Source organism: Puntigrus tetrazona, chromosome 2, assembly GCF_018831695.1.
Source record: "Puntigrus tetrazona isolate hp1 chromosome 2, ASM1883169v1, whole genome shotgun sequence".
In the NCBI taxonomy this organism is placed as follows: domain Eukaryota; kingdom Metazoa; phylum Chordata; class Actinopteri; order Cypriniformes; family Cyprinidae; genus Puntigrus; species Puntigrus tetrazona.
The window spans coordinates 19671491-19696004 of NC_056700.1; the positions used below are offsets into that span (position 1 = coordinate 19671491).

At 37.3% G+C, this 24514-nt stretch overlaps 1 protein-coding gene across 1 annotated transcript in view; it reads left to right on the top strand.

Annotated features, from left to right (window-relative positions):
- The window catches only part of epha4b (eph receptor A4b), a 101286-nt gene that overhangs the window by 26881 nt on the left and 49891 nt on the right, over nucleotides 1–24514 (top strand). The window contains 1 exon segment of the mRNA XM_043220669.1: nucleotides 24262–24417. Coding sequence (XP_043076604.1) covers nucleotides 24262–24417 — 156 coding nt within the window.

The window sequence follows — 24514 nt, forward strand, 5'->3', positions numbered from 1 at the left end:
AAATGTGTGATACATTTTTACAGTATAAAACTAGTCAAAGTCGCAGCTAATGTACTCTTCAGTGGGATTCACTAATTCTAAAAAGCCTTGTGTTTTTGACAGTAGTTGAAAAAGAGTGAAAAATATGAAATTCCCCAGTGCGTTGATCTATTTTATTCAGCTCAAAACCACTTGAACATGTGTCACTTTATATTTATAATTCCTCAGCTCAAGCAGGAACCTCCCAGGATTACTTGAAGCAGCATAAAGTGAAAAAAATGGAAATGTACTTCTAGTGTCACGATACTGTAACTAGCCCAAATATTATTTCATATGACTGAATCAACCTGATTATATCAGAATGCATCATTTAAAGCCACATTTAATGGTCCGATTAGGAACACTGTTTTACTTTACTTTACTAATACTGCTCTGAAGTGGGCTCTGGGATATTCAGTGTCCTAACATCTCCGGCTGGGTCCAGCAGCACACACTGGGTCAGTTTGCTAAAGATGCCCAGAGCTTTCTGGGTCGTCGAAGTGACAGCAGAATACAGATTCTGGCGTCCTGGCTGATTGCCTATGGGTCCCTCTTAAAAGCGATTAAGACCAGACTGATTTGATTTCACAGTAGGGAAAGTGGGTCATGGCTCTCAGCAGTGAAAGAGCTGGTGAAGCTGGTCAACCAGCAACATTTTGTTAGAGGAAGTCTTGTAGTTTAAAGTCTGGTGAGGACACCAGCATCTTAAAACACATGCTTGTAACCAGCAATGTTGTTCTTTTCATCGGGAGGACAATGATTAATTCTTTAGTCTTTCCTCTTTTTACATTTGTGTCATTGCTTTCTGCAGTATATTTATACAGTGACCCCAAAAAATATTTGGACACTTTCTGGTTGTCAAACATTAGTGGATTATGTCCAGTGTGATAAACTGCACATGTGGTTATGAGATCTGTATGAACTCGAGGGAAACCGAACATCCACTTAAAATTATAGAAAGTCAGAAATGGCTTAGAAAAGAATGAACTTTGTAAGAATGAAATATTGTGGGCCTAAATCATTTGTTTGCAGATTTTGATGCTAATTTAATGACATTTATACTAATTTACACTTTTTTGATCTATGGTTGAGTATCTAAACTTTTAGTCTAAAAGTCTGCATTGACATTGACAGAATTTTAATTTTAAACCTAAACTGAGGGCAATTTGTAATGTAAACTGAATTAAACATAATAAAATACACAATTATATCATTAATAACATTTTCGTTAATATATTTCAGACCTTACCCTGTATTCACAATTTAACTCTTTTTTTTTTCCCTTTTAATAATTATTTTTGGAAAGAGGCAAGATATAACAATAAATGTCATTGGAAGTTCATTGAATGAATTATCCCAAAAATATCCATCATCTCTTTTAAATAGCGTTAAAAAGCCATCATTTATTTTAAAATGACAAAAAGTTTCATGGATTATTTTCCTCCTGCAAAGTACACAGACATGTCTTACCAAATGTCTGAAGCTGTCTTAAAAGTAATACAGAGGTATATCAAATCTTTGTCTCAGATATTTGCTCAATGAAGTTTTGACTGAATATCTCAAAGGAGAATGCCTCTCTGTAGCTCATAAGAAAAACAGACTTCATCTTTTAAAAGAGAGTTCCGCGTGATATATGAACTCATAGTGATATATGAACATGTTAGAAGTTAAAACAGATGTTATGAAAGGTTATTCTTTAGTCCTGCAAAACACATTTTAATCTTTTGGGGGGCATTTTTAATCGTCTTTTGGCAGATCATGTTCAAATAACCTCTCTTCCTCTCACCCGCATGTCCTGTCATATATCAGTGGAGGTGTGTGTGTGTGTGTGTGTGTGAAACCTGCAGTGTGAAGCAGCAGTCAGTCAAGACCCACCTGATCCCTGTTAAGTTCATCTGAAACAGCGGAGGATCTTTGAAGGTCAAGTGCTCCCTGAGCGGCTACATTATTCCTGAGCCCTCTCTCATTCGTTCTTTCTTTCCCGCAGTACAGGGTCAGTCAGAAGCCCAAGACCTCTCGCTGAAAGAGCTCTTGAAGCTCTGTGTGTGCATAGTGGCGATTTTACCTCATGCCAGATGTTTCGTGAGGGGGACTGATGGGTGATGTGGAACGACTCCTTCAATAACAATCTGGGGGCCGTTTCCAGCCCCCCCTTTGCTCGTATCCTCACAAAGCTTCAGTGTTACTCACTGCCGACCTCAAATACACAGCTGCACCTCATTTTCAGACTACATCACCCTCTCTTCCTCCTCTCATTCTCTCAGACTCTGAGCAAGTGAAATGAATAACATTTATTCCCCAGTATTTCAAATCCAGGGGAAAAACAAGGCCAGAGAACGTGTGTAGCAGTAAATGGATGTACAGTTGGAAAATCTGAGGTCCAAATATAGATCGTCTTTTCCCCCATGGGACGATGCAGCCGTAATAGTTGTGCAGAACACCACGGTTATATTCATAGCTCAATACATATTTTTGCTGTAATTGGGGACATCAGAGCTCATCTTTTCTTGGACGGTGGAATATTGCAGATTGTTATTGTTATTGAGTCTTACACACACACATACACACACACATTTTAATTTAATATTATGATGAACAATCACGCGAAACAGAATCTACAACAAGAACAAAATCCATTTACACTGTACATTTATGATATGATGCTTAAATTCACTTGGGTTTTAGCTTGTTGTATTTTTTTTTGTCTTAAGCAAAAATAGTGTATAATTTTGATGTTTGACCATAAAATGATCTTCATCTTATCATATCAGGCAGAATTTGAATATCCAAAAAACATTATGTTACTAGATTACTAAACATGAATTAAAAATGAAATATACTTCTAAACATCTGTAAATATTATTTAATGGACCGTAACACTAACAGAGCAACTATCATTAACTATCATTAATAAAGATAATTAATAAATACTATAATCCTAACTAATGCGTTTTTAGTTAATGTTAGGTAATGAATTAAACGTTATTATGAAGCCTTACTAAATCTCAAATAGCATCAGAAAAGTTAAAAAGTGGATTTTTAAACAAATCGTGGGATTGCGCAAGAGAAGAGATGAGCCATAGGGACAGAGTTGAAAAAAGGATAGGAATATATGAGAGCTGGAGTTATGCGTTACATGTTGGGAGGCAGCTGTCTCATTCCTGAAGGAAATGGAGAATTGACTCCTCTGATCCGTGGCGATAAATTCCAGATGTGTTTGAATGCTGTCAGACCCACGGCCGTGTCCGCATTGACCTCTGTGCTGACAACACCAATCACAGCTCTGAGAATTGGCGGGCGCTGTACGGACGAGGCCCGCTGTGTTGCTATGTTATCAATAATGCAAAAGCTCCGGTGCTTTCGCCTGCAGTTCGTGTCTCTCATAACCCAATTTGCACCTCAGATCCCTACTTTGCCTTCGTGGAGACTGCAGACTTTTGTCCTTTCTAAATTGAGGCTGCTCTCTGGCTGCTCAGACATCGTCGCTTTGGCACTTGAGTTCAAGGACGCATAGAAACACAAAAGGAAATGGTACTCTTTTAGCAGCATATGCTGAGTTTATTGTCATTTTTCCGTCATTCTCTTTAGACCATTTAGTCTTTAGACCATTTTTCTGTGCTTTTGAGGCTGTGATTGCTGACGTGCCTGCTATTGAACAGATTGTAGATCTGGAATCACAGTAATGTCACATCCGTGTAACAGGCTTGAGCATTTTTCGCACTTCCTTAATAAAATGTGGTCAAGGCAGGAACAGAGGGTGTGATATGAGATATGTGCATGTGTGATGTATTGGAGAGTGCAAGCAGGTGATAAGTATCGCTCTGAATTGATTAGTCTGTCAGAGGAGGTAAAGATCTGCACCTGCTTCATCAAACAACACTTTACCCCCACAGATTTATAACAGCCATCCACCCCCTCTGTCCAACACCACACAGCAGGAAAACCAACTCAGCATCCCTGCTGGAAAGAACCACATGACCATTTAAATGTACAATAAGTATGTAGTGTATTTTCATGCTGCGTTTGCATGCACCTAGTCCTACTGCGCCAGACTTCTGATTACTGGTACAAAGTCACTTTTCAGCTTTTACTGAACATGCAGGATTTTTTTAATTTTTTTTATTTTTTTTAGTTACTTAGTATGTATGTGACATTTGGAGACAGATGGTCCTGAATTTAGTGATATCACTCTAATCGACTGTAGTGGCAAGAATGGCAGTGGTTTTTGTGAGAGTTTGTATCAACAGTTTACAACATTATAATACAACATTATAGTTCCGAAATAACAACATTCAAAAGTTTTGTTTTTTTGGAAAGAAATCTCTTATGCTCAAGCTTGCATTTATTTAATTAAAAATACAGTAAAAACAATAATATTGTGAAATATTATTACAGTTAAAAAAAAACCTATTATTGTATATTTTGAAATGCGTTCCCGTGATTGCAAAGCTATATTTTCAGCAGCCATTACTTTTTACTCTCTCAGTTTGTTTGAGTCCTTGATGAATAGGAATTTTATGAATAGAAATATCTGTATTAGAAATATACAGTGAAATTTTAAATTTTAAATGTTAATTGTCACTAATTTAATTAAATTAAATTTATTCTTAAAAAAAAAATTACCCCGATCTTTTAAATATACAGTAAACTCAACATTTTAATACTAGGTTGCTAGTTTTGAAGCTGGCGATTTCACAAACTTAGGTTAGGGTTATTCCTAAAAAATGATAATTAGAAGGACGGTTGTTCATACATATGAAGTGGAAGTTTGTGACCTTTCTGTGGAGTATGCATTCTGAGTATGTATTACAAATTGGTATAAGCTGTTTTTCAGGCAAGAAAGTGAGTTCATCTGTTGAACAGTCTTCTCACAAACCAATCCCATCTTGCTAAGTGGAAAATATCACTAAACAATGTGACATTTGGAGCCTCTGTGATGAAATCGAGCTTTTCGTGATGGACAAGTTCCAAATGTTAGAATCCGAGAGATTCGCTATTGATCTCTGCAGGGAGATTCAGTTTTACGTCCTGGATGGGAAAAAAAGTGAAAACAAAATCAATCCACCAAACCGTTGTGAAATATCAACAAGCCAGCAGTTGTAACCAAAGCATTTAATGTCCTAAATCTGCTGTACCCTTTTACTTCATTAGCCCAAAAATACCAGTTGTGATATCAAAGGGTGTTTTCTATCAGTGCTCACTGCTAAGTGATTTGAGATCTCTGTAAACCGACCACCACCGCGGGGGTTAGTATTAGCAGTTATTAGCGTGCAGCATTTGAGAGGCGGTGAGCTAATCAGTTCTAATCGTAGCGGAGCAGTGTCTGTGTTCGCTGTTGCGATCTGTGGTCATACTGTGAGCGGAGCGTGTTGAACAGCTTCATTACACCGAGCTGCGAGTCGGACATCGCTGTGCTAATTATAGAGAGAGCGGTTTTCAGTGCCTGTCTTTATCATAATGTCGGCCGAAGGAGGCTATTACTGTTATTCTGCTACTCTTCACATGGGTTTAGGGTTTCGTTGTCTATGGCATTTTTACTGGAAATGATAGAGAGAGCGATTGAATTTTGTCACCTCATTTGCGTCATGTATTTCTAAACTTTCTCATGCTCTCACTGACTTGTGCCAGCCGAGTGGATGTATACAGTTAAATAGCGGTGAGGTGGCAAAGTGGCGCAGAAAGAGTGAGCACATCGTTGGTTTTCAAGCCACCTCCAGCCCTGTTTTATTTTAAGTTCATCTCTCTCAATAATTCATAACCTCTGTCCCAAGAGCGCACAGTAACACATCCACAAGTCTCATAGCCCCTTTATCAGCTGCACCGCATTGTTCGTTCTAATCACCCTTCATCCTGTTGACCAATATTTATGTATCTAGCTACAGGGCCACAGTGGTTGAAAATAGGGTTTGGCCTGTAGATTTTACACAATGTTTATATATATATATATATATATATATATATATATATATATATATATATATATATATATATATATATATATATATATAATTTTTATTAGGTTAAAAATGCAGTAATATTGTAAACTATTATAATTCAGATTTCAGTTTTTGTATTTTAATATATATCCACAATGGCATGTATTCCTGTGATTTGCAAAGCTGAATTTTCAATAGCTATTACTTTAACTATTAATAGTCATTACCATTAGAAACTTTGGGGAAAAAAACAAAAAAAATATAATATTATATATATTATATTATATGTCATTTTTAATGTGTCCTTGCTAAATAAAAAAATTAAACAATTTTACTTGCTTGTAAATTTCACAAACTGCATGTAACACTCGACTTCTGAATTTCTGAACTGAAATCATATTTTCTTGTAAAACATACTCCAATAGTCTTTATTTACAAGAGCAGTGTATCTAAAATTCAATGTTATCTAAATATCTATGTCTATATTTATATATAAATCTGTATCTATATATAGAGGACAATATTTGCTTTGAAGAACAGCTCCTGCTAAATATTATTGTGGTAACTAGCCTATTAGATACGCTTAGATAGTGTGAAGAGCATTCACAGTGGTTTTCATTTTTGAAGGTGTATTTATATATGTGTGAATCCTTGAATGACCTGGTATCAGCAGACTAGCTAAATGAATTTGATTCCACCTGGTCTTTATGCGGGAAGCCTGGACACTGTATATTCTCCTTTATATTAATATCTGTCAGTGTAAGTGAGTAGGATTCTCAGAAGGCTCACTAATGCCCACTAATACAGTAGCATTGGCTCACTTGGATACGTCTGAAGGGTCTTGGCATTTGAATCAAGGAGAGACAGGTGTTTTTAGGCTTGACTTCTAGATCATTCTATATTTCCTAGCTTGTGATGATATGGCTAGACGGTTTGACAGCAAGTCTGGTAGACATATCAGCAGGCAAGACTTGCATGTGGTTTCTGTTGTTAGCTGGACAAAAAAAACATCACAAAATAACGAATCGGTGTTATCTAAATCAGTTAATGAACGATCATCTACCTAAATACAGACAGAAAATGTTTAATCTGTTTTTAAAGGGTTAGTTCAACATAAAATGAAAATTATGTCATTAATTACTCACCTTTATTTCGTTCCAAACCCGTAAGACGTTTGTTCATTTTCGGAACACAAATTAAGATATATTTGTTGAAATTGTAGAGATATCTGACCCTGCATGGACTGCAACGCAACTAAAATCTTCCCAGATCCAAAACCGTAGTAAATAGTAAATATAGTAAATATATAGTTAAAACAGTCACATTAGTGTGAAATGAATGGTTCAAAACAAGTTTGTGACGTTACGAGAATACTTTTTTTGCGCTAAGAAAACAAAAGTAACAATTTACTCAACCATTCTTCTCTCCCGTTTTCCGTTTTCCACTACACTTTCCCCCTAAGAGTATTCAGAGAAAATTGCAGATTACATTGATCTTCGTACTTTCCCTCCCAACATAAACAACGCTGATTACATCAAATACGTTCTTAAGTACTCTCAAAAAAGGCGGACGATGTAACTCAGGAATGGTGGAATAATGTTACGTTATGAATAATGTTATGTTATGTTTATTACGTTTCTGGAGCTCTCCAAATTCATCAAAAATATCTTCACTTGTGCTCCGAAGATGAACTAACCCTTTAAATATCAGAAACTGCTGAATAGTCAAACCTAACCTAACTTGTTGTGCAATATGGTTACAGGATTTAAACAGGCTAGACATGCAGAAGCAGAAGTGTCACCTGTTTTTTTTTTTTCTGGAATCGGTGAGCTGAGCTCATAAAGAACCCGTCTGGAAAGCTTCCTGGAGAGTCCATGACTCAAATCAGTCCAGGACAATAGAAAGCAGTGGGCCGCTACGGAGGGCGAAACCCGGATATTACTGCGCTTATCAACGAGGAAGAGCTCATCAGGGTTCATTTGTACTCTCGAAGAAACGGACACTAAAATCACTATCAGCCAGACTGAAAGGAGCGAGCTTTTCCTATTAATTCTGACAGAGGGAGCATATGCTTCATCTGAAACAGTATGCAGTTTTCAATCTGAAATCCATAACCTCCCATCTGAAGATGAAAAGAACAATGGGCCGCGGATAATCTGCCAGCTTTCTCGCAGGAGTTTGGCGGTGTGTGAATGAGCGAATAGGGATGAGATATTGTGTCAGGTCAGGCCTGTTATCAGTGTTTGATAGCGCTTTCTCTTGCGCATTGTGTGCATGCGTGTGTTTCTGTGTGCCTGTCGGCAAGAGGAAGCGTCACTTGCCATGTGGGCCGGAGGGTCAGATGAACGGAGCCAGGATGTAATTTGACGAAACCTAATACCTGCTATTGACAGCAGGCAAAAATTAATTTTACTCTGGATCTTGCGATTTCAGTTATATTGACTTTCCTAACTGAGAATGAAAAAAAGAAAACGTTATGAAACAATAAAGAAGGCGGGAAAAAAAACCTAGATTCTCTCTCTTACTGCACATTTACTTTAGTAGTAAACACCTTTGGTCCCAAATGATTTCCTTTTAGAAATTAATCGTTATTAAAAGCGATGGTCCACCAAAAAAAAATTTGTCAGCATATTTTATGTTATTTCAAACTCTCCATATGAAGCGTACTTTAAATAACATCTTCTGAAGCCATATCATAATTACTTATTAATGTTGTCATTTTAATTATTAAATCACCATTCGGTTATTTTAATTATTAATCATCATTAAGTGATAGTTCATCCAAAGTAGAGGAATAGTTCATCTAATTTAGCCCAAATTATATTCTTTTTTTATAACAAGACTTTTGAAACCACATAATATTGTGAAACAACCAGAAAGCATTTATATAATTATTAGAAATATATTGTGTATACATAAACATACAAATGTATACATGCATGCATACGTATATACATACAGGTTCATGCATAAATGCACACACACACACACACACACACACACAAAATGTAATTAATAATCATAAATATGTATTTGATGTACATTTCCCATATTAACTTATCAATAACTATATCAATAAATAAATTGAAGCGTTATTGTTTTGTTATATATTAGTTAAGCTTAGTTTCTTTTGCTTTTGCACCAGACACTACACTAGCGATTACATTTTATATTAAACTAAAAGCACTGCATACTGTTTGGGACACTGAATGATACTTTAAAACATTTGATCAGACCGAATGGATGTGTTTCTCCTGGTTCCCGCTGAGCAGAGAATAAAATTAGGCTAGTTCTTAGGAGTTCAGAAACACATCTTAGATCGACTCTGGTCTCCCAGCGAGAGATGTGAGGTTTGGAGATCGGGGGGGTTGTTTGTATTTCTTCATGTCAGATATTTCACGCACAGAAGAGCTCAGAAGGAGGTTTCGGGGTGGTGCGGTTGCAGAAAGCCGGGCCGCAGTTTTATAGACCTTTATTTAACTGCTGCTCGGTTTATCCTGTAAATGGCACAGAGCGGGACGCAGTCTTGGCGTTCCTACATCTGAGAAAAAGTACATGGGCAGAAACTTCCAATGCCTGCAAAAACTAACATGGCGCTAGGGATGTGCGAAACTACATTCGTCTTTCTGCGCATGTTTGTGTCTGTAGTGCAGTTTGTTGTTGGCGTTCTTATTTTAAAAATCTACAGAAGACTACATCTGCGTTTATGATTTGCATTTTGCGCTAGTTGCCGAAGACTGAGTGTCTCGACATATTAAGTGCATGTTTACTTTGGTAAGAAAGCATCTGGTGGGGAGATAGATGTAAATGCTCATGTAGAGAGAGAAAGAGCGCGGTCTCCAGACAGCAGGCGCAGGGCTGTAGCACCTGCCGCAGCAACGTGAGTCCCAGCCTGCAGCGTTAAATATTTACTGCTCATCCTCACACATGACAACACAGATCACACAGCCAGCTCCCATCACTCTCTCTGCATCCCTCACTCCTGAATCGGCCCTATCCTCGATCTTCTTTTATCTCTCCTTTTCTCTAGTAAGCTATTTTCTTCACCTGGCTGTTTTTCTCTTTCTAATCACTGTGCTCTTGGTTTGTCACTCTGTCTCTACTTTCTAGTGTAAAGTAAACTGTAAAACCGAGACATGACGATTCCTTTAAAGGCCTGTTCACAGAGCGTGAATTCATGCTTGTTACTACAAGCAGTTCACTTTTTTTTTCTTAATTTTCAGCTTCAAGTATCTTAGTTGTGTATTGCATCAAACCTTTTTATTAAGTCACTTATTTATAATAACATTGCTGTAACACAAAAATAATTATTGGATTTTATATTTTTGGACTATTAAGATTGTGAGTCAATCACATTTTCCTACCAACACCATAAAGTTTTATTTTTATAAATCATTATTTTAATAATCATTTAAGTTATTATATTATAAATAATTCTAAAATTATAGTTGGATGATAATAATAGGATAATATGTTAATAATTAGAATGGAATGAAATACTATTATTATTAGTGTTTATACTACTAGTACTACTACTAATAATAATAATAATAATAATAACTTATATATCGACAGCAGCAACAACAACGATAAAAGTAATAATAATAATAATGTTCTCATCTACAACCTTATTCATATTATTTACAGCAATAAGAATAAGGTATTTTTAATTTACAGTAGTTTACTGAGATTTACTGGATTCATTTGTTAATTTGAACAGGAATAAATTAATTAGGTTATGCTTTTGTTTAGGTAGGCGAGGACAATCTGAAACTACATGAGGTGAAGTTTTGGCAGCGATTTCCATGCTCAGTGCACAAAAATATGTGCCGTAGCTCCTGTTTTGCATGGGCTTGAAATGCTTAGGACGTTACATAGCAGAACCGTCACATGCTGTTGTCCAGCGCACAAACTCTTTATTCCTCGTCCTCTCTCATTTCTTTAGGCTCCGTTCCTGAACACATGCTGCGTCCAGCTATACTCACATGAGCTGAAGTGCAGCTGGGATCGATTTAGGTTTTGTTGTGTGTTTGGGTGATTATAGTGTCTGTAGGCATGCATGAAATTAGTGAGTGATTAGTGTGGCTCACTGCTGAGTATCTGGAGCGAAGCAGTAAGCCTGAGACGCCCAGCTGGGATTTACCTCACTCAGTTCTTTTTCTGTTTCTCTGGAGATGTTATTTCTCCCCTCATCTTCCATATTTCTCTCTTGCTGTCTTTTAAGTGTTGCCCCATCTCCTTTCAAACAGTTGGATGATCCTTCTCTATTTCCCGAACGCTCCCTGCAAAGAGTGCTGGAAAAAGAGGAATGAAACGACAGGCCTTACTCCAAGCTTTTTTCTTTTTTTTTTCCTAACCCATTTAGCATTCACATCAACATTTACGGGTAGTTTTGGGGATGGGAATGTCTTCAAAGATGGTTTGCGTGTGTGCGCGCGCGTTTGCCTCCTGCTGTGGCTGTCTGTCAGACTCTGACCCTGACCCCTCCAGAGCTCCTGCACTAATATTTATTTAATTTCAAATGGTCAGCACAATGCCGAGAGGTCAGAGAGGAATAACAATCACAAACTGGCAGACGGAGACCAAAGCTTGAGCCCTGACTTCCTGTCTATCTATCCGTCTACGTATCTGAGGCATCTCTTTTTCTAGATTTATCTGTTTGATTGACTGAAGACTGGACAGCAGGGCCACATTTTTGTGAAACTGTTTTAGACTGTCAGAATTTAGAACCAAAACAATTTTACATGAGTAGGTATTTTTTTTTTTTTTTTGCCATTGTTACATTAAGGTACTTCCAGGGCAGCTAAAAACATTTTCTTACAAATCACGTCTGGGATATTTCCTTTCACCCCCTTAATCACAGACTCTCAGTTTGGACATATAGTGAAAATGTTTATAGTAAAATATTATCATGTTTTGTATGACAACATTATCATTACAAATTCTCATTAGCATTATTGCTATAATTACTATCAAGCAATGGGATTAAGATTTTTCCAAATTACAGTAAATTACTGAGAATTAATGAATGGGTTATTTTGTTAACTACTATCAAAATAAATAAATAAATAAATACTCCATTGCTGGAGATCTTAATCTTAAGATCTTGTGATGTTACTATGGAATATAATATTTCTTCACATATACTAATATATAATAATTCTATAATAATCAAATGATTCAGGAAAATCGGTGAAACTAGAATTAACCATGCAGTAAAACTAGAATGACTCATGAAAATATCATGTTTCTAAATACACATGTTCTACAGCAATTTGTATCTTAGTGCAACAGGTCAAAGCAGCAATGCCTCATTCCACCCAGAGCAGCTGTCCCAGTGATTGATGGGAAATGAAGTTTTGTGGTGGAACGGCCTAAATCAGCGAGCCAGGAGAAACATGCTGTTCCCCTTCACTGAACTTAATAATTGGAACTGGTTTAGTCAGTTTTGGAAAGGTGTTCCGCTAACATGGGTCAATGCGGGCTGACTAGGGTTTTTATTTATTATTTTTTAAAGTGTGCCTGTGCATTCAATATCCTTGTGTTCATGTTTGTTTGTTCATGTGTGAGAGGGTGAAGACTTGTGCATGTTTTGTCCATTACAAGCAGGGGTGTCACAAAGTATGACCTGGTACGTCTGGGGTATTTCCTTTCACCCCCTAAATCACAGACTCTCAGTTTGGACGTATCAGGAAAATGTCTATAGAAAAATATTAGCATGTTTAGTAGGACAACATATATATCAATTTATGTATTTATAATATATCATTTTAAACATTTTCTTTCTTTCTTTCTTTCTTTCAAAAACTGTTTATGTGTGTTTTTCCAAACTAGCAAAGTAACTTTATCTGACATTAACTATCTACTTACTAAATGTTAGCTAAAATGAGATGAATAGCAAAAAACAAAAAACAAAAAAACATGCTGTAAAAGTGCGCAATCACTTCTCTCCCTTTTTACAACTGTTTTAGATCTTCACTTTTTTGCACCTCAAGCCACAGCTGTTATTTTTCTCTTTAATCTTTCTTTTACCAGCAATCTTTCCATTGACAGAGATAATTATTCAGTGACCCGTTTAGCTCAGAAAACAGCAGCCGACGAGATAAATGCATTTTGTTGAGGCAACTCCCGGGTGAATAGCTGCCCTGTGCATGATTGTGGGCCGGCTGGAGCTATTACAGAGAAAAGCCCTTAGTTCAGCTCATCTGGAGCTCTGCTCGGCCTGGAATAGCTACATGTTGATTTTCTATTGATGCACTGCAGCGCTCAGGCTTAGCATGAAGAGGAGAGAGAAGAGTTTAAAGATGATTTTCAGAGAGTCTGTCCTCTCTTGGATGACACAAAATCAATATCGTAGAGCGGCCCGGCCCGACCCACTGCCCATCAGGTGAATGAAAATGGCGAGAGAGGAAGAATCTCTTGGGTTTTTGTGAGGCCGTCAGCAGAGTTTCATGTTGAATTATGCTTCTCTCCATTAAAGTATCCTGTTTAGTGTATTTTAGTGCTATTTTACTATTGGCAGTACCATTTTTTTATTTTTTTGGTGGGATTCACAATAATTCTCAATGTACATCGATCTGAGAAGCAATACAAGTAGATAACATAAAAATAGAAATAATTAAAATAGAACAAAGATAAATAGTTGATGTATTAGAAATCACCATAGATTAGCTAAATACATACCTATTTTTCATAATACCTGTGTGTGTGTGTGTGTATGTGTATTTGTGTGTATGTGTGTGTGTGTGTTTTGTATGGAATTATAATAATAATAAAAACAATTATGTTTGTTTTTTTATTACATTAATAATGATTTATATTACAAATTACATATTAATATTTATTAAAACTATGTAACATTTTTTTATATTATAATAAACATGTTATTTATATAACAACAACAATAAATAATAATAATGATAATAACAACGATAACAAATAAGCACAAAAAGCTGATGTATTAGAAATCATACTTGTATTTAGCTGTTTTAAATGATCTTTTAAGGTGTGATTTATTTATTTAAATATCAATAATGTTTAGAATGATTTATCTAGCTGTTTTTTACATTTAACATAAAAAAAACTATTGTTATTAATAGTAGAAGTAGTATAAAAAAAAGTTTCAAATGTGTATATATATATTTTAACTTATATTTATATTTCGACTCTGTGTGTGTGTGTGTGTGTGTGTGTGTGTGGCCCCCTCATCTGAGGTTAGATGAGTCATGGTGTCTGAGCTGTCCCCTTCACAGCTGATTGGCAGCCAGCCGTCTGTCTCTCTCTCCCTCTGAGAGAAGCCGAAGGGCTGCGGAGGAGAGCGAGAGGAGGAGTGGCGCGGGGATTTGGTTTGCTTCAGTGCTTATTAGGATTTAGCCCTGATTTGGGCTCTTACGGGGAAAGAAGGCACTCAGGTTGCATTTAGCCAAGCTGTGAATGTCTCCATTTGGCCTCCAGAGCTTTAGCTCAGCGCTTGCTAACCGGGCAAAACATTTCAGGTCACAGTTTTCTTTTATGTAACCCCTGAGGAGAGCTTATAACCCTGGTGAGGTAACAGCTGTAGACAATATACAGCTCAGAAGTTTCCAGAAGGCACAATAAGAGCTGGTTAGAGCCAGAGTGATTGTAGAAGTTAATTGAGAGCGTGACTGGGGATGCATGCTGTTAAATGAAGGAGGAAGAGTTCGTACCCAACCTGGAACCGTTTCCCAACCGGGAATCCTTTAATCTGAAAAGTAGATTAATTATTTTCATTTGAATTAATTTTTTTTTAAATTCATTTTATTTTTAATATTTGTTTTTATTTTATGATTTAATGTCTTCTTACATGGTTAGAGAGAAGTTTTAGCATTGTGCTATAGGTTCAAAGATGGGGTTGACGTATTAAAACAGATTTAAATCTATAAATATAGTAGTTTCGTTTCTGTTTCAGCTTTCTTTTAGTAAATAACGACAGCAGGCGGGCAGTTTGGCAGATGTGTCCAGATCTCTCTGGCCTCCAGGACATGAACAGACAAGCCCTGAACATTTCATCAACTCATAACGACTTTTTGATTTCATGCTCTCAGTCACTGACTCTCACTCTCTTCTTGTATTGTTTCTCTCTATCCCTTTTATATATATATATATATATATATATATATATATATATATATATATATATATATATATATATATATATGTGTGTGTGTGTGTGTGTGTGTGTGTGTGTGTGTTTTGCAATGCCTTAAAACATTCAGTCAGAATTCAGAAGCATAACCATATGTTTCACGAATCCTTAATAAAGGAAAAATTCCAATTCTGTGATTTACGACCCTTGTAGATCTTTCCATCTTCTGTGGAACTGCATTAGATTTCCTTGAATGAAATCTAAACACGGAGACAACTGTCTAATTTTGTGTGTACATAATTACATATTTTTGCATCAATTATCTCATTTGTACACTAAAGCACAAAATCTGTCACTGATATCCTAATAACCTTGAATATGTACTTTTAAGGTAATAAAGGTCATAAAGGTGCAGCTTTTGAACCACAGAGTGCTGGTGTATATAAAGCAGATGTGTTTTTTGACTACCTGGTCTCATGGCAACATACCCAGGTGAACTTTTTAGCGAAAAACTAAATATGTACCATTAAGTACATATCAATGCAGTTTCCAAATGAAATTAACAGTTAGCAGTTCCTTTTCGCACAAATTTCTGATTAATAAAACATAATTTTGGCACAATTATTTAAAGAATATCAAAACAATATTAATGCGCTGGGAGATGGTTCCGGTTCAAATTCTGTGTATCTACAGACCGACAAAAAAATCATTTAAATCTGTGTAAAAGGTAATTGAAATGAAATTTCTGCATCTACAAATGCATTTTTATGTCAGCTTTGCATTTGTTAAGGCTATTGGGTAGGTTTTGGGTTGGATTTGTCGTAGGGCATATTTCCAACGTGGTAGAGCATTAGCTTTTAGCAATGGTCCACAGATGTTTAACGTAATAAAAACACAGCAATACGTACCCACATCAACATAATAAAAACACGGCAGGTTTCACGTATTAAATCTGTGTTTTAGTGCCACTCAGTGGACATACCTCTTTGAAACTGCAATGAAAAAATTATGTTAAGTATTTTTATGAGACCAGGTTGCTATTTGAGTTCTGTTTGGATGAAGGCTCTAAAAATAATGAATGTTGGCACATTTCCTGATTTTGGTTTTTGATTTGACGGATTCATAACAATGTTTTTTTTTGGTTTCTGAAAAAAATGGCCTAATATGTAGCACCCTAAAAACAGGTTTGTGAACTGCTAATCGTGTTTGTTCTAGGTTATTATATTCTATGTTCTTGCACAGGAAGTGTAGCTAATTATGTCGTCGCTACAGCAGTCCACACGCATACATTGTTCTGAAACGTTAACGGCACATCTGTCATAGACATCAAAATTGGAGAGGAAAACAAAGAGCTTGGGTTTTACATCTCACTCCCCTACGCCACCCTCATTCCTGCAGAGATATCCGTCTGCTCCTTTGTCTGCCAGATACACTCTACTCTCTCATGACAAATGAGGCCTGTCATTGTTTAGAGCCCTTCAGGTACAGCTCCTTATGTCAATGTCCAACTCTAATACGTTCGGGGAATGGTTTTATGAAATCATAAACAGTAAATGGAGATACAGGTAGAGAGGCCCTGCAGTGAAGGCAACTGCCAGCGAATGACAAAAAGAGTTCCTGGAAATCTTACGCTAGGCATTGAAATTGAATCCCTTTATCTCGCCGACGTTTATTAGCGGCAGGAACAATCGTCTGCTGTGTTTTTCATATCCTGAGATTTGAATGTGATTTGCGATACAGTCCAGTTGTTTCTTCTTAAATAACATTAGCACCTGTGTGCATTGTGAAAGATATCAGCGAATAAGCCGTCATTTCATCAGAGCGCCGAGGTTACGTGCTCAAGTGCATTTCGCACCCCGATCAGATAGTTGTAATGGCCTGACCCATGCGTCCTCTGCATATGAGATTGCAAAATGGAGAAAGTGGTTGTGTTTTGCTACGTGCTGGATGTCCTCGACCCCGACGGTGGCCCCTCAGGCTTTAAGACAAGTCAAATCCCATTATCTCCCGCCCTGTGTCTATTGATGCTTTCCGTATTGAAGTTCAATAGAGAAGCCGTGCGTAATCCCGTAGAAACATTCAGCTTAAGGGAGGGGATTATTAAATGAGAGAGTTATCTTAAAATGACATTGCCCCGATGACCACAGGGGCCAATCAAAAGTCTTTCTCTAGGCCGTGGGGAGATGTTAAGAGTGGCACACTGGCCTTTTTTTTAATAATTAGTATGCAGTGTGTATGCGATGCACAATTTAAAAATGCGCGTAATGGGTGGATGACCTACAACATTTGCCAGACTTTGCAATATACAGCCAAAGCACCCTATGTGAGATGCTGTATCCCACAATGCAGTGCTGTCAAAATTCCAGTGTGATTAATTAACCTGAAGCGGTATCTGTGTGATTTTTAACATAGTCTTTAACGTTTCGTTATCCTGCCTTGTTGTGGGCTTCCAATATTTCATTTTAGCTGAAAATTGGATTAATTTTGGACTAAACTCAAACTAAATTTAAGGGTTACCACAGTTGCTCAAGACCTGCAAATATTTATATTCCAAAATTAAGACGTTCTAAACTCTAGTGGTTCCAAAAATGTAATCTGGGTCACACATAATAGTTTAAATATTTAATATTTAAATATTTAATTTAAATATAAAAATATATATATTATTCAGTAATTATGAACAACTGGAAGGGAAATTTATTGTTCTAAATTCATTGTTGAATGTTCATTCTGACTATATAGCATTTGCAATTTGAAATTTTTAAATTATATATATATATATATATATATATATATATATATATATATATATATATATATATATATACTATTTCATTTAAAATTTAAACAGTATACAGTGCATTATGCAGTATGCTAACTCATACTTGATTATACTTAATACTTATTTTAATACTATAATATATTTAGTATTATATGCACTGCATTATAATTATACTGTACAGCATGTATTATAGTGAACTGAAAATAAAAATAAATGTTACTAAATACTAATAAATACCAGAACATATATTTATTAATTTTCAGTTTTTTATTGGAATTTTGTTTTATGGATTTAAATTGTGTATTTTTATATTTCGATTCAGCCTAAATTATATTTTTTACATTTTTACAGTTTTAGTAATTTAGATTTATATAATCTTTATGTTATACAACGAGCATGATTTTGAATCATTTTAGTTGACAGTAACAGCTTTTCTCTTAACATGCCTGTTACTCTGCAAACTGGCAAACAGAGACAAAATAGTGTCAAAGATATCACCAATACAGCAGATTTCAGATGTGACTTTTCGATTACATTGAATTTGTCATTTCCAGTGTGTTTAGAGGAGGGCTTATCTTAAGACCTATCTAGAGTGTCTTCTTCCATTTTCTTTCCCTGTGAGTTTGTGGGCAATCAGATGGACCCTCACCCTCCACCATGAGTGTGATGGGCACATCCTGATCTTCCATGTCCAGATATCATATGATGCAGTAACACCAGCTCTTAGAGCTCCGTCTCTGAGCCTCCACACAGTCTTATCACACACAGACCAGGAAGCAACTCACTGCTGGTGATTACCTGCCTTTTGTGTGTGTGTGTGTGTGTGTGTGTGTGTGTGTGCTCCAGTAATGATGTCATCCTCCAGGATGTAATTCACAGTTATCTAGGAGTGTGTGATTTCTATTTCTCTGCCTGAGGTAGCGAGAGACACCAAGACACCTCCGCTAGTATATTCTCTCTCTCACACACACACTTGTTTAGCCCGGGGACTAGGTATTGCTCTCTCAGGATGTGATTGTATTTCATATGAATTTCACACTTGTTGGGGAAAAAACCCAGCATATCCTAGACTGTTGTGGAAAGAGTTTGATTGACACATCCATATTCTACAGCGGTTTTAGGCCCATCTGCTCAGCTAGCCGTTGGATTGCTGTAGATTTTTTTTTCCCCGTGTTCATTTCATCAGCAATTCACTTGCTATTGAAAAACAGTGAATCAACATCTACATCTGTAACAGTGTACATGTCATACATTGTTGATCTCCGATAAACTTCGCTAAAAATTGGGGAATGCAAATGCTAAATAAATTGGCAAAGATATGCCTGCTCTTGTCCTCGCTATAACTTTGCCCTTATTGATGCTGATGCAAGGTAGCTTTTTTCGAACGGCATTATTGAGGAGGCGTGGGTCGTGCTCAGCACCAGAGCACTGTTTACTTACTGTCATTCTTTTAAAAAGACAAACGCCGACCGATGCATTATGTATGAGCACGACGACGGCTGTGGGGTTGGTAATTTTCTGTCTTGCGAATTTGTTCTCTAGCCGAACAAAGGCCAGTAATTGAAAAATGCACACCTCTGCTTTGACGTCTGATTGGATAAAGAGGGATGTTGTTGAAATCCGTTCTGCCTGTTTACTGCTGTGATAGCCAATTAGCACGGGAGAAAATTTGTTTAGATTATAATCAGTGATACATCGATGCGATGTGACAGCGTTGCAGTCGGCTAACCCAAACGGGTCATACTTCATCAGTGGCGTATGTTGGGTTGTCGGGTCCCGTTTGACTTCTTTATAAGAGATGGAGGAAGCGAATCAAGATATATAGATGAAAAGTGAACTCATAAATGAAGAATTATTCATTTTGGAATTGATTACTCACTTGACCGTTGACTATGATATCAGTGCTGCTGAGATCAGACATTTCATGTGCATTAAGTGAGTGCATATACTTAACATAAATTTTATGTTATGTCTCAATTTTCCTTTTTTGTTTTCCTCAAGCATTATTATAACACGACACACAATTATCGAACATCATAGAATGCTTTAGCCATAAAATATTTGAGCAATGTCATAATAAAATCCCACGGACGGCCGCTACTTTGTAAATTAAAATGACGATTAAGTTTGTCTCATAAACAATGTTGTCTTGCGAGTGGATCGTTTTCATCTGCTCTCACCTCTCTGAAGCGTTGCATTTTCGCTTTTCTTATGTTCAGGAATCATATCTAAAAGCTATTGATTGCCATAAACAAAGAGCTGGAGTCAGATGGGTATGAATTTTTAATGGGGCAAACCTCCTGGAGATATCCGAGATGTAGATTTCTGGAGCGTTTGCTTCCCCTTGTCTTTTGATTTACTATCGGAGTGAGAGCACATGCTGTTGGGAGGAGCGGACGCAGTGCTTCACGTTTCCTCAGACGTATTGCTGCACTTGGATACTGAAGTACTGAAAAATCTCTCTGTTGTGATGTATGAAGTTTGGTCTTCCTTATACAAGAGGCATAGACGTAGATTCGGGAGTCCCAAGTGTACTACCTCTATTCCATAGATGTTTGTAAGGGAGTGAATTGTCCATAATCATGCATCTAATGCGTGCATCTCAAATCATTAAAGGTTTCATACAAGTATGTCCAAACTGTAACTTATTTCACTGATACTGCTCTGAGAAACTTTTATTTGTGCCTCCTCATTAGTGGTTGGGTCCATTCGATTCAGGCACTGCTTCTGGTTTATTTCTGTTCTCACAATGTGGATGTCTGTTTGGGTGTTTCTCAGCCTCTGTCCCACTACTGTAGGCGCACACGCACACTAGCTATAATATAATACATGTTATGTTGTTAGTTCATGTCACATATTCAGGTAAGCAGATACAAAAAACTTTTACTATTGCATATAATGATTACAGTATAAACATAATTACTGACAGTTTTGTATGCTGATCCAAAGTTGTCATCACTTGTCACTTTTGCAAGTGGCATTTTCTGAAATCTTCAAAAATGTGGATCCATACTGGAGCTGGTGCAATCAGTAGTTTTCTGTATATCAGGTGTATTTGGTACTATTTCATAAGATAAAATAATACATGTTAATGAAAGCATTGTGTAAAAATGAAAGATGTGTGTAATTTAGATTTCAACAGGAAGGGTTGACAAATATTGGATAACTAGGCAGCCGTCCTGACCCTTCACTTTTCCTGACATGAAAATTATACTGTTGGGAATTTTTTTTCGCTCAAATAGTACTTATGTCTTTAATTCTGTCAAACACTGCTTTTCAAATAAACATCCAACTTCCCTGAGCCTTATGAGTCCAAAAGGAACAATTTCCAGTGTTTCACTCTCACTTGAAATTATTTGAATATAATTTGGGTTTGGCTGAATGAACAAATTATGGCCGTTCAATCTTCGACCCAGCTGTATCATTTTCACTGTTTGAGTTCAGCACGTACTGCTGAAACGATTGCGGTAAAGCCGAGTCTTTGAAACTCATCTAAACAGATGCTGGAGGTCATAGACTTCTTCTCTCAGAAACACTTTGAAAGACTTTCAAAGATTGTTACGCAGAAGGGAATTTCTGTGGCCGTGAGGGCCTATGTGTGTTTGCTCCAGATTGTGTGTGTGTGTTTGGTGTGTGTTTGTGTGTGGTCAGGCTGCCTGGGAGTTCTGATATACCGCTGTGGACCAGTGCCAGAAAGGAACAGCCAGGCAACCCTCATCAGCAGGCCAAAACTCTCCAGTGCAGCGGCACGGTGCCCAGCCTTTACCCCAGACGCTCCGCTTCTGATTAGGCTTTCTAAGAGCAGAGCCCTACTCATCTCTTTTTTTATCTCTCTCCTTCTCTTTCTATCCGCTATGACCCAACAAAAGGCCCACCACACTCAAGACTAACACGCTCTTGAACCTAATTTGAATTTATTTGTTTGCTTACGGCTATTTAGGAGGCCGTGAAATGTATCCCAATTGGCTGACTTTTCATTTGAATCAGAACAATGAAGTGAAGGCTCCAACTGGAAGGTTGCTGATTTAATCCTTCCATTCCTGTCCAAAGGAACAAATCTGTTCTTGTGGCTCAGCAGGTAAAGCATGGCTCTATGAATGCTACGGTTTGATAGCACCTCGCTAACAGATCAGGTTTTCCCAACATGTTCAGTGACAAGTATTGATTCAAGTTATTGAGATCATAGTTCTGAAAGGCATGTGTTCCTCCAGGGAGATTAGAGCTGTTGGAGCCATAGCCTAGCTGGTAACATCAATGCTGGAAAACCACTTTTGTTTAATAGGGGTGCAACGGATCGTAGATGATCCTTGATCTATACGGATGGCATGCATTTGATTTGCGGATTAACTGTTGAGTTCAGTAATCATGAAGTGAAACTTATCATTTGTATGTGTTTTGTCTTACCGATTTACACATTCAAGTAATTTTATACCATTCAAATAAAGTAGATGTCAAATCAGGACTCGCGCGCCATTTTCCGTGCTCAGCATCTGCGCACAGAGAGAGAGAAAGAGAGAGAGAGAGAGAGAGAGAGAGAGAGAGAGAGAGAGAGAGAGTTTTAGACACCAGTGCTTCAACGGATAGATAAATAAACACAAAGTTATATGAAAATACACATTTTGGCAAGTGTTCTGGTAAACACAGTAGGTTTAGTCTGTTCACCCAACCAGTGAAATTACTTCTATCTGGTTATATATGCCAGACTTTATTTTTTTTTAAGTGTGGAATATGTAAGAATTTGACAATTTGTAAACATAAACTTTATTTTGGATGCAATTAATCATAGACCCTAATGCCTTTAAATAATTTTGTTCTCAAGTAAATGTATCTTTGTAATGTAAGAAGCAATGGAAGTTTATGAAAGTTACACATTGTATTTCTATTCATGTTTTTTTTTGAGGCAAACAGAAACAGGAACAAATGTTGTGAGAATTTATAGGAACCGAGGTGGAGATTGGATCTTTGCGGTGCAGGGTTAGCATGCCGCTCTCTGCCGGTTGTGGATTTATGAGCGAGCAAGGGAGCTGCAGGCCTTGATTAAATCCGTGACCTTCACCACTCACACAGGCAATCAAGGCGAGGATAAATTCATCATTGCATTGATCCATCAATTGAATTGCGTTTCCGACACTAGCGATGGCTTGACCTCGGTGGCCGGCAGGATTGTCTAATTTGCTCGCGGTGCAGATTGCTAACGCTCTCGCCTTAACTGCACTGTGAATTTACGTCTCTACCCCTGAGACGCATCATCACGAACCACCTCCCTCCCACCAACATCCCCTCGACGAGTGCCAAGTAGCAAAGCAATCAAATAAATATGCCCTTTCCAATTCATTAACATTCACGCGGCCTCCAAATTTACATACATTAGAATATGCAGAAGCCCTGTGTGGTGTTTTTTTATTGGTGCCTTGAGCTAGAGTGAGGCTAACACCATGCTCAAGTCGCACTCACCACCTTCATCTACTCCTCTACGTGCTCCTTCTCTCAGGCCCGTGTTTGTGAAAACACTTGTAAATGGGTAAAAGTCTGAATACCTCCTCATGTATTTCACACGGTTCCTTAGAGGGACCAAGAAATTGGGTCATCCATTGGGGCTCTGAGGCAGATGTGGAAAAGATGGGAAAGAGAAAGAGAGATAGATAGAAAGGTGAAAGCGAGATAGTTGTTTTCCTCTTCAGAAATCGCCACATTTTGAGCGGAGAGTCAGGTTGCCGTTCTCTAGTTTGTAAACATAATCGTGGTGTACTCTGAGGCAGGGAAATGTTGGAATTTGAATCCAGGTCTCAAGGATGTGTTTTGGTTTTGCAAAGTCCTTTAGGGACGCTCCGCTACAAGAAACTATTTGTAATTCCTGCACTCAGGCTCGTTTTTCTCCACTGGTTATTTAAGTCCGTGTTGACTGACCCATTTTTACAGAACACGGGATGTTGTAACAGCTCTGAAAAGGGAAAAGAAATGCGTATTTACAGCTGAAATGTGTACTTTCTGTGCCTCTTTGAAAGAATTCCAAAAATAATGACTGTTTATAAACAGGTTTTTCAAATGCAGCTTACCATTGATCAGAAAAACAGATAGTCATGACCCAAACTCATCCTACTTACTTCTGATGGTGGGTTTGTATTCATTTATGGACATTAGAGGTCAATCTGGTAGACTGCTTAGATAATCTAGTAGATAAACTTCAAAAACTGATCTATCTTTTGTTTTGTTTTCTGTGTTGTCTTATTTTGTTTTGTTTTATGTTGTGTTTTGTTTCATATTGTTTCACTTCCTGTTGTTTTGTTTAGTTTCATTCCACTTTTGTTTCATTTTGTTTACTTTTTTGTTGCGTTAAGCTTCGTCTTGTTTTGTTTTTGGTTTGAAGCTCTTTAAAGCTGTACACCTAACATTTCTGTCTTCATGTTTCTGTTTTGCAGCCTGTAGACCAGGCACCTACAAGGCCTCTTCCATGGATGCCTACTGCACCAAGTGTCCTCCTCACAGTTTTTCCCATCAGGAGAAAGCCTCTGAGTGCTCCTGCGAGAAGGGATTTTACAGAGCTGACATGGACCCGCGGTCAATGGCCTGCACCCGTGAGTGATCCAACAATAAACCGATGAGCCTATATTTCAAGCATAAATGTTGATGGGCAGAGAGATCCATGGGTGGATGAACTGATGGAAAGAGGGG